The sequence below is a fragment of the Azolla caroliniana genome, unplaced genomic scaffold (genome assembly GCF_043228905.1).
Source record: "Azolla caroliniana isolate FFs.n. ecotype wild unplaced genomic scaffold, voAzoCaro1.0.p SCAF_9, whole genome shotgun sequence".
NCBI lineage: Eukaryota > Viridiplantae > Streptophyta > Polypodiopsida > Salviniales > Salviniaceae > Azolla > Azolla caroliniana.
Genome location: NW_028230444.1, coordinates 570,613 through 585,731, shown reverse-complemented (window position 1 = coordinate 585,731; position 15,119 = coordinate 570,613). Strand labels below are relative to the sequence as shown.

General features: G+C 36.1%; 1 protein-coding gene across 1 annotated transcript; it reads right to left on the bottom strand.

Annotated features, from left to right (window-relative positions):
- Nucleotides 1–5,832: 5,832 nt before the first annotated feature.
- On the bottom strand, nt 5,833–12,329 carry LOC147859698 (xylose isomerase family protein). The gene is made up of 19 exons (XM_087324858.1): nt 12,154–12,329; nt 11,911–12,033; nt 11,446–11,520; nt 11,208–11,337; nt 9,979–10,070; nt 9,447–9,497; nt 9,270–9,349; nt 9,100–9,154; nt 8,236–8,337; nt 8,106–8,157; nt 7,985–8,030; nt 7,621–7,676; nt 7,466–7,517; nt 7,229–7,379; nt 6,797–6,837; nt 6,615–6,714; nt 6,340–6,411; nt 6,180–6,257; nt 5,833–6,016 (listed from the first exon to the last, which is right to left on the bottom strand). The coding sequence occupies exons 1-19, from the start codon at nt 12,217–12,219 to the stop codon at nt 5,981–5,983; spliced, it is 1,458 nt and encodes a 485-aa protein (XP_087180984.1). The 5' UTR covers nt 12,220–12,329; the 3' UTR covers nt 5,833–5,980.
- Nucleotides 12,330–15,119: the final 2,790 nt, after the last annotated feature.

Genomic DNA, 15,119 nt, shown 5'->3' with positions numbered 1-15,119 from the left:
ACACTCGGATGACTTGGGGATTGATATGTCTTGTGGGTCTTGTTTGTCCCCCTTGTGGATGATAGGATAAACCTCATCATTATCATTATATCTCTCTCTCAATATTAGCTTGGTTGTTTACACAATTGTATCAAAGGTTTCATACACACCCTCGGTTCGTGTCCCCTGCACTTCGTCGTCTTAGATGTTGTAATTCTGTTATAAACTTGAATGAGTATTAGTGTCATAGATACAATGGGCTATGCCCATGTCCCATATGTCGCATACATTGTTTTGGGGCCTCCATCCTAGAAGTTGTATTCAATCCCTTACGGATAACAATCGGCAACAGTTCGGTTTAGGTTTAGGTTTTTTAAAACGGTTTGGTTTGGTTTCAACAGTCAGAAACCATGGTTTAAATGGTTTAACGGTTCTTTATTTTTTATTAATTTTTTATTTATTTAAAATAATGAAATATTGTAAATTTAAAATTTAAAATTTTAGCTAAGTTGAAAACTAAAACCGAACCACGAAACCGCAGCTTTTACGGTTTGAAAAAGTTTTAATGGTTTCGTGGTTTGGTTGAGGTTTCAAAAAATTTTAACGGTTCAGTTCCAAACCGGTTCGGTTTGGACCCTCTCAAACTGAACCGAACTAAATTGAACCATTGCCGATTGTTACTTATGGAGTACAAATAAATCGATACGAAGTGACCTTCCTCTTCATGTATTGATTGGTCACAAGCCACAAATATGTCACACATGCTCCCTCTCATTCTCTCTCAAGAATTCACATCCAATGGGGTCCTCTAAACTTTCATTGTCCTCTAGACTTTTAATGCAAAGGGAGTTTGACTTTTATATTTACGTGTCTGGAACAAGAAGCATAACTTAAAGCTTTTGATAAAGTCTTCGTTAGAGGCAAAACATCCACTATATACAAGTCTAATGCTAATGATAATTAGATACATTGCCTAGACTAATCCCCTATAATTCAGATTATAATTAAGCCAACTCTCCCATATTAAGCTAATCTTCACTCACTTACAATGTCATTAGTAGTTAATATTACAAGCTCTAAGTACATCCATCCCTGCCTTTTGATTTGCTTGCCATATTTTTTATATAGGAAGCTTATCTACATGCATCCTTACTATTGGGGTTAATTACGCAATTGGAGAGGTAATTATATTATGATTAGCATTTATTGGTTATGCTCTGATTGGTTACTGTATTGATGTCTACTCTTTTAACTAATTAAGAATGACCCTGCATACTACATATTGGTGCATCATCTTCTGTGCTCTTAGTCTTTAACATTGCTCATGTTGATTTTTAATCGTTTCTTCGAGGGTTTTGACATGAGGAAAACATTTGAAATCATTGTATATGTTGGTGTTATGCCCTAGAACCTCATTCTCTCCTCCTAGGAGGAGGATCCTTATGTGATCCTTAAGTATTCAAGTAATGACACATTAGAGTTAATCACAATGTTAATCATAAGTTCTCAAGCCACATAATTACCATAAGAATATTATGTTTCTTCGAAATATCAAATTATAAGCTAGCATGATTTCCTCTATCTTGAATAGCATATTGCAAAGAACACACATGTCCCTCTATATCTAACCAAAACTAAAACTCTTCCATATGGAGACACATCCTACCAAAATGTGATAAGCGAACAACATCATCATAGTTGATTCACACTCCTATAGTATCCAAACACTGCTAGAGTGGATTTTACTAATCCTCCATGTAACAACTCACTATGGTAGTGGTACCGTTCTTTTGACTTAGTTCCTTGTTACATGGTTTATAGTTTGCTCTCTTTGGTCACTTACTAATTCTAGTGGATATATGAACTCTACATGTAATTTATTTTGTCTGTGGAGCTTGGAAAGTTCTTTGACATTGGTTATTAGTGATTTGGGGATATTTTTGTCTTGCCAAGGTCCATCCCAATTTATTGTATGTTGACAACATAACCTTAGGAGTATTCTACTAGATACACTAAATCCACATGTTGTAGGTTTCAAGCTTAGTCGTGGTTCTCAAAATTTATCGAGGGATATTGTTGTATGTGTTAGATTTCCCTATGTTGCTTTTAACATAGTGATGGATGTTTTCAATTCATGCATTCTCACCATGTCCATGAAAACTTTTAGTTCCTAGAAAAATGTTGTATTTTCCTAACTATGCAATTTTATGAAAATTTGGTAGTAGTTAGTAATGTCATCAAGAAAATTGTAAGTTTCATGGTTTGCATGCAAAATAATGTCCCTAAATAATGGTTCAATAGGTCAAACATTGTCGTTGTATGAAAATTTGGTAGTAGTTAATAATGTCATCAAGAAAGTTGTATGTTTCATGGTTTGCATGCAAAATAATGTCCCTAAATAATGATTGAAATAGGTCAAACATTTTTGTTGTCTTTAACTAATAATAATAGTTAAGTATGCTAGTGGGATAACTCTTTAAAAATGTGGTATAACTATACCATTTTGAGTCAGTTTATTGTTACATGGTTTATAGTGTGCCTTTTTTGCTAGAGACAAGAATCAAACCTCCAACTTCCAATGCCATAATCAAGTGTCATAGCAAATGCATCTCCACACATGACATGGTTGTGATAAAATGCTTCTACAATAAGATACTTGTATATTTGGAGTTTTGTCATTCTAGAACTCTTTGGAATCTCTCGAAAGTTCTAGAAACTTCCAAAGCATGTGTTCTACAAATATTGGAAATAATCTACAAACTTTAGGAGCATGCATGCACATGTAATAGTTAGAAACATGTATAAATATATAGTTGTTCATCTTGATCATAAGTATGTAATTTCATTCTTTCGCTCTCAATATTTTCTCTTATCGGACTCACATTCCTTGTTTCATTTCCCCTTATCTGTAACAGATTGTTCACCTTCCCCTTCCTAAGCCTCATCATGTCTTACTCCATTGGAAACCACAATAAGATGATGACAACCTTGCAAAAAGTCCAAATTACAACCTTTGAGAATCATTGTGGAAACTTCAAGCAACTTCATCGACAATTTCTTCAACCCCTAATGTTCTGGAGCCTAAGGTTATTCTACCACACAACTTCAATGGCTCAAGGACTTGGTATCATGGATTATCAATACGATCCAACTTACCATTTAACCACAACCCACATGTTATTCTAATGATTTTTGTTGAGTTGTTGTCGTAGTATTCTTCTTTTGGGTCTCGTACAAGTCTCGTTTGTGCCTCTAGTTGAAACATCATCATGTTCTACAAGACTTTCATGCTTTCCTTTAGAGCTTGAATTGTCATTTGGGGATAAGGATCACATTGAATGACCTTTACAAAGCTCTATTCATTACAAATGGCATGTGATGTTCAATGGGACAACCAAAATTCCATCAGAACCTCTGAAGCAAAATGAAGAATCTATAGTTAAGTGTTTTGTAGCCCACATCCTTATCACAACTGATTACTCAAGAAAATTTTTATGACAATCATGAACTTTGACGAGAAGAGCTTGTGACACAAGGGTTTCAATCTTTCCAATGATATGCAACATTGATGTTAGACCCACCTACCTCGTTGCAGTCACTATCTTCCAAGGTAATCGATACCCACGTTTCGATGGAGATCGATTGAGCTCAATTCAAACCTCTTACTGATGCACAAGATCAATATTGATGAGAAAATGCCCTATGCCTCTATTTTGGTTAATCCAAATTATTCACTAGTGCTCAAAGAAGGGTTACTGAAGAAAAATCTACCAAGGAACCACAATTCAAAGCTCCCAGTACTAGGAAAACAACAATGTTTGGTTAAAGTAGGAGTCATGCAACCGGATGCCTCTTGGTATTCACCTTTATTCTACTCCTACCATTTGTCTACATCTCTTGGAGTTTTAATTAAAGGTAAGTATTTGTTCTAGATCTACCCTTGTGATTTTACTAGTTTCACTAGATTTTGGAGCAACTACTTGTACCATTTGTCTACACCTCTTGGAGTTTTCAATTAAAGCTTGCATACTCCTTTCGAGATTTTCTTTTGAGGCTTTTTAAACATAAAAGAATCATCATCCAATACATGTGCTACCAATTGTCCACAAGAAGGAGAATGCAAACCCACAATATCACCATTGATTGCAATATTGGACAACATTATAACAAACGATGTGTAACAACAACAAATTGTAATGGACTTAGTGGACACCCTTGTCACACAGAAGTAAGTAAAACTTTCGAAGTAATTCATTAAGCATCACGAGAGATGTTGCATTTTGCTCTAGCAAATAGATACGTCAACACATAAAAGGACCAAACCCTATATTATACATCATGCCTAAGAGAAAAGACCAATTAACATGATCATATGCTTTTCCCAAATCTAATTGCACCATAATCATTTCTTAATATGTATGTTGATCATAATCAGTAGCCATCTGAACATTCAATACATTATGCAATATATTTCTACCTACATAAAACCATATTGAGACGGTGAATAAATTGAGGTAAGAATTTCGTAAATCATTTTGGAAAATGTCTTTGCTGACACTTTGAACAACCCTCCCATCAATGAAATAATATGTGAATAATAGTACATTGCATCGTGTAATAATATGCGAAGACTTATCAATCAATTGCATACATCTTTTAGCATTAGTCACACCATACATGTGGTGAATGTCATTAGTGTTTTTAATGTTGTACTCCATGCATGCCATTCCTTTGAATTAACATGTTCTGAAAACATGCCGCAAATTTGTTGCATGTAGGCCTCAATAAGGAACAAAAATAATAAAGAAGAATTAAACCTCAAAGGAACCCTGTCAAGCAAAGTTTTGTACATATCTACCGCATGTTTACTAAACTCAAAATATGGGAAAATCATTTGAGGTCTCTCTCTCTCTCGCCCCCCCATGTAGCAATACATAAATTACGAGAGTTGAAATACAATAGATACTGTAATATCCACTCACCATAAAATCATTTAGGGTTCCCATTATATCCCTTATATCTAGATACATCTTTATGAACCTATAAAGTCAAATGTGATAATGCCAAATGCAAATGGGGGACATGCCTCGATAACGTAAAGGCATGTTTGGGCTAAAGTAGAAAAAGAAGAAAGATTGGGATTATCCTATATGTAAGACAAAGGGTACCACATTATTGAAGTTAATCACATATCTAAGTTTAGGCCAAAGGTAACAAGGGAGCTATGGACAAATATTAAGATTCTCATTGTGAACTTAGTTCTTAAAAAACTTGATCATCCAAAGGTATTGTGAGATAAATTAGGCCTTCAATGTAGTAAGTTCAAATACCTTACACAACTAGACTAAACACCAAGGAACTTCCTCTTTCTAAAAGTTATATAGACTAGCTTATTTTATGCATTATATAGTCCATTTCTTAGGTAGAGCTACACCTTCATGGATACATTGTACTCACAAAATTCTAGTGACCATCTTTATTTATGGAACACCTTCCAACATTAAAAATAAAGTACCAACACAAGCTATCTTGATATGTTCATTATAACCATGTAAATTGGCTGATTAACTATTGGTTTGCTCAACTTTGTAAATTTGGATGTCATAGAAGAATACAATATTGGGAAATAATAATTCAATGTACATGAGGCATGTATTCTCTAAGTTCAAACAATATAATAGTAGCACTTATGTTTTTTTTGGTATAATTAAGATGACCGTTCACCTAGATTTGATGTTGACTTATAAGTGGAGGATGCACAAGCCATCATGACACCCCAATATTTCGGTAAAACCCCAACAAATTATAGATCAATAGCTGATAAAGACTGAAAATCATAGATCGCTGAGTATCATTAACTGAAAACCGTAGAATTGAAAAAAAGCTGCTTTACATGAGGTTTTGGCTATTTCTGACATAATTTATTGAAAATAGTGGCATATACATAAAGGAAAAGCTAATGCCTGTTTCTCAGGCTAATGATTGCTATCCAGATACTGATTCATATGAAAGAGTAGAATATCATTTCTGCCAGCTCCTGTCAAGATTTGGGCATGAATTAGAGCAAAAACAGCGTTCACAATTAAATAAAAAATACATTACCTCATGTGAGAATAATGGATTAGATTAAAGAAAGTGGCCTCTCAACAAAGCCATGAGGAAAACACAAACATGATAGAAATGTAATGTATGTTTTGTACCTGCTTTCCAGATGGAAGAGCGGGTTCTTCAGCATTTAATGCCTCTCTCTCAAGTTCTTCAAAGCTTACGTTACCATCCTGAAGTGATGCAAAATAATTCTGAATAAGAATGTCATGACCAAATGTTACATACTCTAAAACCTTCTATTAATAGATCAACCTCTATAGCTCTTCCAAGGGCAGATTTAAAGCTTGCATAGCGATTCTCTACGAGACTTGTTAATGCTCCATCCTGGTACAAGTTTCAATTAGAAATATTTTCACGATCTTCATGAGCCCAATAATATGCCCACAAGACTTATGTAAAGTTATGTTCATGAAACATGAGAGTATAGGAAATTATCATTACTAGAGGGAATTCATTTCTATGCAAATGTCGTTACGAAGTATTATATGAAATGATTCCAAAACAAAAGATGGGTTGGATAATATTGCCTCAATTATCTTCTGCGCATTGCGCAATCCGCGCGCCATTGTATCCATGCCAACTATGTGAGCGATGAATAGATCTTCGACATCTACACTCTCTCTTCTCCTGCATAACCATTTCTCCTACAGACTCAGTATTCAGCATGTAAAACCACAGTTTCAAGCCTAAGCATAGAAAGAAAACTTACAATTTCGCATCGAAGTTAAATCCACCTGGAGCTATTCCACCCTGCATACAACCAAGGATTGCATGAATCTCCAAACATCTTAAAATATCAACAAAAATAAAGGTAGCAAATTAATGAAGTGTAAAAGATGGAATTCAGCGGGACAATGTCACACTTGCATCATAGGAATATCTCAAGGATGTATAAAGATAAGAGTGTATTTCCCTACAGGAATTATTAACAACAAAAATCTACAGTTACATATTGGAGCTTCTATATAATACAAGTAGCAAGAACTGAAGCATCAAGTCTGATTCACATCATTACACACCTGCGTAGCTTTTTCAGAGGCATTGGATACAATAATGCTGATGCAATATAATTTCCCAGAGGCATTGGTCTCACAAGGTAGACGGAAAATTGCTATTAACAGAAAGTTCTGTGAACACATACATTTTTTACGATAGTGAGCATGATAAGTGTTGCCTCAGCAACATCTACAAGGAACTGATCCGTATCCCACCCTGTCTGGGCATCACCAGTATTGGCATCAAAACTCCCAAGCATACCATGGATTCTTGCCATCTCAAGCTCATGAGGACAGCTACAAAACAATTATTATCTTATTTATAATGCTTGTTGAGTAGTTCATATATCTACTCATACTACCAAATAGAAGGCAATATATACCTGTGCCCAGCCAAAGTGGCATGATTACATTCTATGTTCAACTTGAAGTCATCTAAATGATCGATACACAAAATTATGTTACAATTATATGCATATCATGGGTAAAACAATTCTTAGAAATGATTGATGAATGAGTAATACATCCCAAAACCTACTTGATAAGCCATGTCTTTCCAGAAACCCCATTGTCGTTGCCACATCCCAATCATATCTGTTGCATAAAAGTAAAAAAACTGAGCTGCGAGAATTCCAACATGGTTGTTGATGCTGTCACCATGTGACAGGCACTTCCATTTTTACAGAATGGAAAATTCTGAGTCTAGAACTGTTTTAATATATGTCTCTGCATGTGAGAGACTAGTCCAGAATGGTTCTCAGAAAAATCTGATTTATGACAACGTGATCCATGTTCAATGATCTACCAAACAGATAATAATCTATGCTGAGTTTCAGTGGCTAATCGGTGGATGTGCCATGACAATCTGTTAAATAAAAAATACATATATAATCATGATTTACTGGTGTTTTGTAGGTTCTTGAGGCTTGGGCTCCAATAACAAAGTTCCTGCATAGAATATCCTTCTTGTGAGTTCTCAAGGGAATTTGAATGCTGAAAGATAAGGATATAGCCAGCATATACCGTTGAATCCTAGCTTTTTCTTGTACTCAGCAGCAAGTTTCAAAAATGTAGCCTGCCACAATATCCCCGACAGATTGTTTATGAGTACAAACTCTGATAAAAAAGGAAAAAAACAAAAACAAATAGTCACCATGTTATCAAGTTCCTTCTTTAAGTCTGTGTTCAGAAGAGTTTGATAGCCTTCTCTTCCACCCCAAAACACAAAATTCTCTCCTCCCAGTTCATGGGTGATCTGCAAAAAATGGTTGATGAAAACCTATACTTGGAGAATCTCCTTTAGATAGAAATAGTTATACAATATAATAACAGAATAAGCTCATATTCTTCATTCACAAAAGTGGCATGAAATAGTTCAGGTCTGAGATCTTTGATGCTTTCTTGAGGTTATGATGAATTCCATAATATGTATTCAATATGCTAACCAATCAGATTACAAGTTACTTTTCAATTAGTATAATTCACTGACTAAGCACAAATGAAAATATTGGCAATGACACAGGCATCAGCACTGGGAACGTGCAAATAGTATAGCTTGCTGACTGAGCACAAATGAAAATATTAGCAATGACACAGGCCTCAGCACTGGGAACGTGCAAATCTAATTCCACCAAACCATAGATTCAGTTACCTGCTGCATCCAAACAAAATAACAGCACAGGGAAAACAGGGCAATAAAAGCAAAATACGACAAATTTCTGATGTGCAAGTAGTAGTCATTACTGAAACAGCCATTCCTCGGAGTTTGAATGGAAAACACAACCAACCTCGAGTGACCAATGTTTAGCAGTTAAACATATGATCAAGTTTATTGATGTTAAGAATATGATATTTGCGTCACAGTGGAAACCCGTGCGTGAAATAAATAACGTGTTAATTGTCTGATATCTTAACCTAGTCCCAGTTTTCATTAGATTACTTAAATTTTCTATTTCTAGGTCTGGACACACTAGCTTCCAGAATATATCTTAAAATGCTGCAAGAGGACACCTTGTACCTCCATAGCTTTCTTGACTTGTGCTGCAGCATATGCATACGCGTTCACATAAGGGCTGCATTCATGCAATTGTAAGACAAGCAACATAATAAAGATTAAGATTCAACATATAATTGAATGAATTAACGCAATCAGCTAACAATGGCAGAACAGATTGGACCATTTCAGACCTTGTGGCTGCTCCGTGCATGTATCTAGGATGCTTGAACAACTGTGCAGTGCCCCACAAAGGACGAATATTTGTCCCTTCCTGTTGAAAGCGGTAACCCAAGTCAACCAAAAAGGTATCAGGGAAGGCAGTTCATGCAAGCCTATGAAATGTAAATGAATGAATGAATGGCTATTACCTGCAACTTTTTTACAAGATCCGTCACAACATCCAAGTTGGCATTAGACTCCTGTAAACATAAAACGGTTAAATTCGAGCCTATATTGCAGAGCAATTTGTACAGGTTTGTCTTAGTTTATCAATCGAAACATGAATAATCAATACCTATCATTATCATATAAAATACTTGAATGAGTTAGAGCTGTTAGGATTGTGCATATTAGAAAATATTATATATGAAGCATTGAAAATGAAATGCAATGCACCACTTCTGCTACCCATTATTTATTGCAACCTCACTTCCTGTCACAACAGTGAGGTTGCAATAAATAATAGGTGACAAGATCTGAAACTGTGTCTGATTATATTCATGCTTCCATTTTGGTTGCATGAAGTGTAGTGCAGTCTGAAGGCAAAAGGTGTTTGCTAATAATAGATGACAATATCTGAAAATATGGCTGCTTATATTCATTGTTCCATTTTGGTTGCATGAAGTGTCGTGCAGTCTGATTCTAGTAATCTTGCTCAATAATCCGTATATAACAGATCACCTTTAATGTTCTCCCCTCAGGTGCAATGTCCCTGTCATGAAAGCACCAATAGTCTACTCCTAGTTTCTTCAAGAACTCGAAATTGGCTCTCACTGCGCATTAGATAATACATATTGAAAGCAGCATTAAATCTCTAAATGAAATAAAATTACATGGCACTTCCTAACCTAGGAAGTACACACGTTCAAATTTAGTACAGAACATTCTCTTACTCTCCCTCTATTTTTGTGAACAGGATATTGTTTTGAATAAAATACAGCAAGATTACAATACTTATTAAGACAATGTCACAAGACACTATATGTAATACAAAACAGCAAAACCATAGAATCACACAGGATGGTTGCCCAAAAAAGTGCAGCCGCCCCTTATTGCACACAGTCCATTGGGAAGTTAGTTGTAAAAATTCACAGGTATCAAAAAGATCAGTGCAACAAGACATGCGCAAATTGAAGTTAGTAAAGGATAATATTACTCATTTGCCAATGAACTCTTCAAACTCTACACCAGAGGCTCGCTAGGAGGATGTGCCTACCATGCACATCTACTTTCCTCCTCGTGCTAGCTTAGCTTCAGAGATTCATCTTATATTGGCCTTCGAGTCTTGGCCTCTATGATGTCTTAAATCCAGAAAGTTTCAGGTCATCAAACAAGCTCAAGGACTATTCGCTAAAATCATTGCAGGCATAAGTGTGCATGTCATCCACATAAGACAACAATTTCTTTTCCTGCTGTCAAAAGAAACAAACAATGGTAGGTATGCATGATGACAATCATGCACATATAATAAGCCATCCACATGCATTACTTGATCCCTCCATCAAGTTGACAGCACTGATAAACTTTTGACAGCCTTCTAGGGTTCATATAGCCATTTTCAGTGGTCATGGCTATTTGGCCTAAGTTCCTTTTCTTCAAATTCAAAAACATAAACTCTAAGAGTATTAACACTCGCAACACCCACAAAAACAAGGCGAAACAAATCTTACTGGCCTAGATAATATACTTTAAAAGTTGACAAGGCATTCCAAACTTGCCCTGAGATAGAAGTACAACAAAGCTAAGGACCTAATGTCTTCAGGAAAATATCGTCCACCTAATAATGACCCATTCTTAGCTCAGGCCTCACCTTGATGTTCATTGTGATTAATGCATAATTAGCAACTCTACACTTTCCTTCCAGAGTAATTGGCTATATGTGGAATTATATTATGAGTTCAGCATATTACTTCTATTGAAGGCTACAGTAAGCGAGTCTGTGCCGTCATCCCATGGCCATCTTTTTGTAGCAGATCCAAAAATGTCCGTTCCATCCCCGCGAAATGTGTGCCAAAATGCAACGCTAAACCTTAACCAATCCTTTAGAAACAAGAAGACAAAGACAATAAGCAACATTGAGAATTTACTGAATATCAATTTTATCATTGTTTCCAATATCATCAGATTCCATATCACACTTCATGGCACCTTCATTTTCTTGCCCATAATATACTCCTCTGCATTGTACCACTTGAATGAAAGTGGGTTCCGACTTGATGGTCCCTACAAACAATTTAATTTCCAATAAGTAGATGACTTTTAATAATAATAATACCAATTATTGTAATAAACAGCAATACAACCAAACTAGAAAGTATGCAATAACTAAGTACAACCAGAAAGACTGTATGCTTCCAAGTTTTGAGCTTCCTAGGTCAAGAAAAACAAGGACCTAATAGTGGAAATAACTAAGAATCCGAAATCCTCTTAATATATGCAACTTCTATATAGATTGGCATGACTCCAAAACAACAAGTAATATCTTTTTCGATATGAGTGTTTTTTTAGATGACTTGCATACACAGTGGGATGTGCAGAGTTCTTTTCCATTAAAACCCAAGTAAAACTAATTCAGAACCAATATCCTAACTCTTTAGTCACCTTCACACGTACCTCATACTTGATGGGGGGGATGCCGGGAAAGAAATCCCCCGACCATTCATCAACAACAGATTCAAGCTCTGAATTTCCCAGATGATCAGCTCTGCATGTCATGTCTGCACTGAGATGCTCATTCTGGGAGGGAAAAAAAAAAAAAGTTCCACCACCCACAACGTGACTCAGAAGCAGATGATGATGAATTGGGTTCCCCAAGTGAAGGAATCTAAAGAGCTATCCTACATACAGATGGCATACCTCTGCAGATGCACATGTAAGTAGCAGGAAGGAAAGGCATGGAAGCAGGAAACGGGTGATCATCATATTGAAGGTGTTTATGCCACTGACCCTGTGTGTGTGTGTGTGTGTGTGTGTGTGTGTGTGTGTGCGTGTGTGTGTGTGTGTGTGTGTGTGGGTGTGGGTGTGGGTGTGGGTGTGCTTAAGAAAGACAGAATCATACAAATATACTTCGCCTTTTTTAACACTCTGTTCCAAGTTCCAACTCTCTGTTCCAAGAAGACTACTACTACATACCACTCTGTTTTTTCATGCACCTTGCATGCCATGCCATGCCATGCATGTGCCATGGCCCATGCTCCCAATTTACCCCTTCCTTACCATGTGTTTCTATGGTTTCTTGCTTACTATGCATGTATGTGTATAGGATGTGCCATCTTGGATACGAACATTCCCACGATGTGCAGACAAAAGAAACAGCAAACCTCGATTTGGCTTTCCGTTTCCCACCCATGTGAACAAACCCCCTAAGACTCTATACGATAATTTAAGTTTCTCAAACAAAAATAGCCATAGTCAGGCTGCTTTATCGTAACCCTGCCCTTGAACTCCTAGTTACTATCAAATTTCTGAATGGTGTTAGCAAAGCATGGGTTGTGAGCTCCGAGCATTTTCAAACTTTGTATAGGATAATAAGAATTGTGCATGCGCAAAAAGAAATAAAAACGTGATAGTGCCTTCTTTGTTTGTTTCCTTCGAGATCCATGGATGCAAAGACTTGAGTTTTTGAAAAAGATGTGTGATCTCGTTTTGCTTGCAATGGAACATCTAAACTTACAATATCCCTAGACAACGTCAGTTTCCTAATGACAACACTACACAACCAAATATGTGTAATTCACATCAATGTCCTTTAACTATTTATGCATCACAAAACAATTTTTCTTTTTCTTTTTACTAATAATGGTCGCTAGAGTGTATGTTTTAGCATTGCCTACCTACATTATTTTAAGAGGCATATTGTTACATTCATAACCATAACACACATTTTTAACGGTTTTGTGAAGGCAACCTTTAAGGATTTTAAGAGTGGAGTTTTAACATTGCTCTTGTTTGTTTTACAACGTGTATGAACTTCCATTATTTAGGGAAGATTGGCGTTCTTCCCTCTATCTCCTTTCTCACATTTACAATCAATCCCACAATTTTACCTCTCTTTTTGGCTATCTATCATTCAACTCATTGCCATTGGCACTAAGCAACTTAATGTCATTTCTTCCACTATATGCCCTCACATGTTATCAGCATGCTTATAGACCTCATCTTCATTTGGTACACCTATGATAAGGATATTTGCTACTACTGTCTCCACCTTAATTGAGGTTTATTATTGTGTTTGCACTAGTCATCATCCTTGTTTGTCCCTAAATCTCTTCTTGCAACCCTTTTTTTTAGTTTATTTGGGCCACATAGTAGCACATATGTGTTGGCTTTTTTATCTACGTTTGTTCTTGAGTAATGAATAATGTTAGTTATCATCATTTTATGGCCCTCAATAGAGTTGATATTGTTGTTTTGTGTCCAATCTTTCCTACTAGCATCACCTTTGGATCTCACCTATGTTGGCACAATCACTCTTGCTTACTAGAACATAATAGGTGATTTGCAATAAAATTTCATTATCTTGCGCTTAAATTTCAAAATTCGGTTCGATTGGGAAGGGAGATGTTATGACATAGGGTACCTCATTGGCCAACAATAGCTACAACATGGTTGAGTTATAATGTTTATCCTACTCGTACGCCAACATTTTGGAAATGGCCATGGGTTATGCAAATTCCAAAGAAGATTATTCTATTTAGATGGTTGATTGTTCATCATGTGGTTCCTGTTAGGGTTTGGATGCATTGTAAGGACATGGATAAGATGTGTGATTTTTGTGGGTTAGAGATAGAGTCTATTCATCACCTATTCTAGTAATGTATTCATTGTGTGGTTGCTAAATTGGTTTGGAAAAGGATATTACGTCTATTGCACAAGGTATATGACTCTAGAGTATATAAATAGGGAGCAATGATGTGGGTTGCAAATTAAGGGTGAGGTACAAGATTATGAACAAGAGAAGGTTACATTTGCATTAGATACAAGAGGTCGATATGTTGAGGAAGTGCCGAAGTGTATGCCTATTAATTCAGTAGAGAATGGGATGATTTGGGAAACAATTAGTTCCATAACATTATGGGTTTTTATTGTGGACTATTAGATGTCGAAGGATATTTCAACAAATTCAATGGAATGTTGTGGATGTAGTCAAGGAGATTTGGTTGACCTTGGTGCATACACTAAAAGGAGAATATGATGCTATCAAGGACCGTGATTCAAATGTAGTCATTTGAAAGAAAGAGGTTTTTAAGAAGAGATGGGAAAGGATGAATGTTTTCTACATCGTTAATTGTTGTATACGTTGGAGGTATCGGCCACCTCACTAGGTATTTCCTCCATCGATATGAAGCATGTGGCTATGTATAATTGTTCTTGGCACTACCTTGGGAGTTATGTATGCCAATGGCAATCTATGAGCAATTGAAAAGAACGAAAAAACTAAGATTCTGTGCAATCTCAAGGCTTGGGCCAAGAAGAAACCTTCGAGAAGATATCAAGGTCCATGCTCATATTCTACAAAGAGGTTTTCCAACAAAGAATACCCATCTTGGAAGTAGTTTAGCATGGATGTATGCAAAATGTGGTAAGAAGCACAGAAAGGGCTACTAGAGCTTCCTAACCAAGATAGGGCTTCATGGAATATTGTAATTTTAGGATATGTTGACCAGGTAAAGGTTTATGAAGTGTTCAATTGCTTTGCAATAATACAAAAAGAGGGCCTCTCTCCAAATGTGGTAACTTTGATTTACATCTTGAAATCTTGTGGTAGCATAGAAGGTATCGTAGATAGTGAATATGTATGCCAAATGTGGAGAGTTTGTACA

Coding starts and splice junctions, on each gene's coding strand:
- LOC147859698 (XM_087324858.1), bottom strand. CDS start 12,219: ATGATGATCACCCGTTTCCTGCTTCCATGCCTTTCCTTCCTGCTACTT. Junction 12,034..12,153: donor TTACATGTGCATCTGCAGAG/GTATGCCATCTG, acceptor TTTCCCTCCCAG/AATGAGCATCTCAGTGCAGA. Junction 8,338..9,099: donor AAGTCAAGAAAGCTATGGAG/GTACAAGGTGTC, acceptor CATTTTTTGCAG/ATCACCCATGAACTGGGAGG.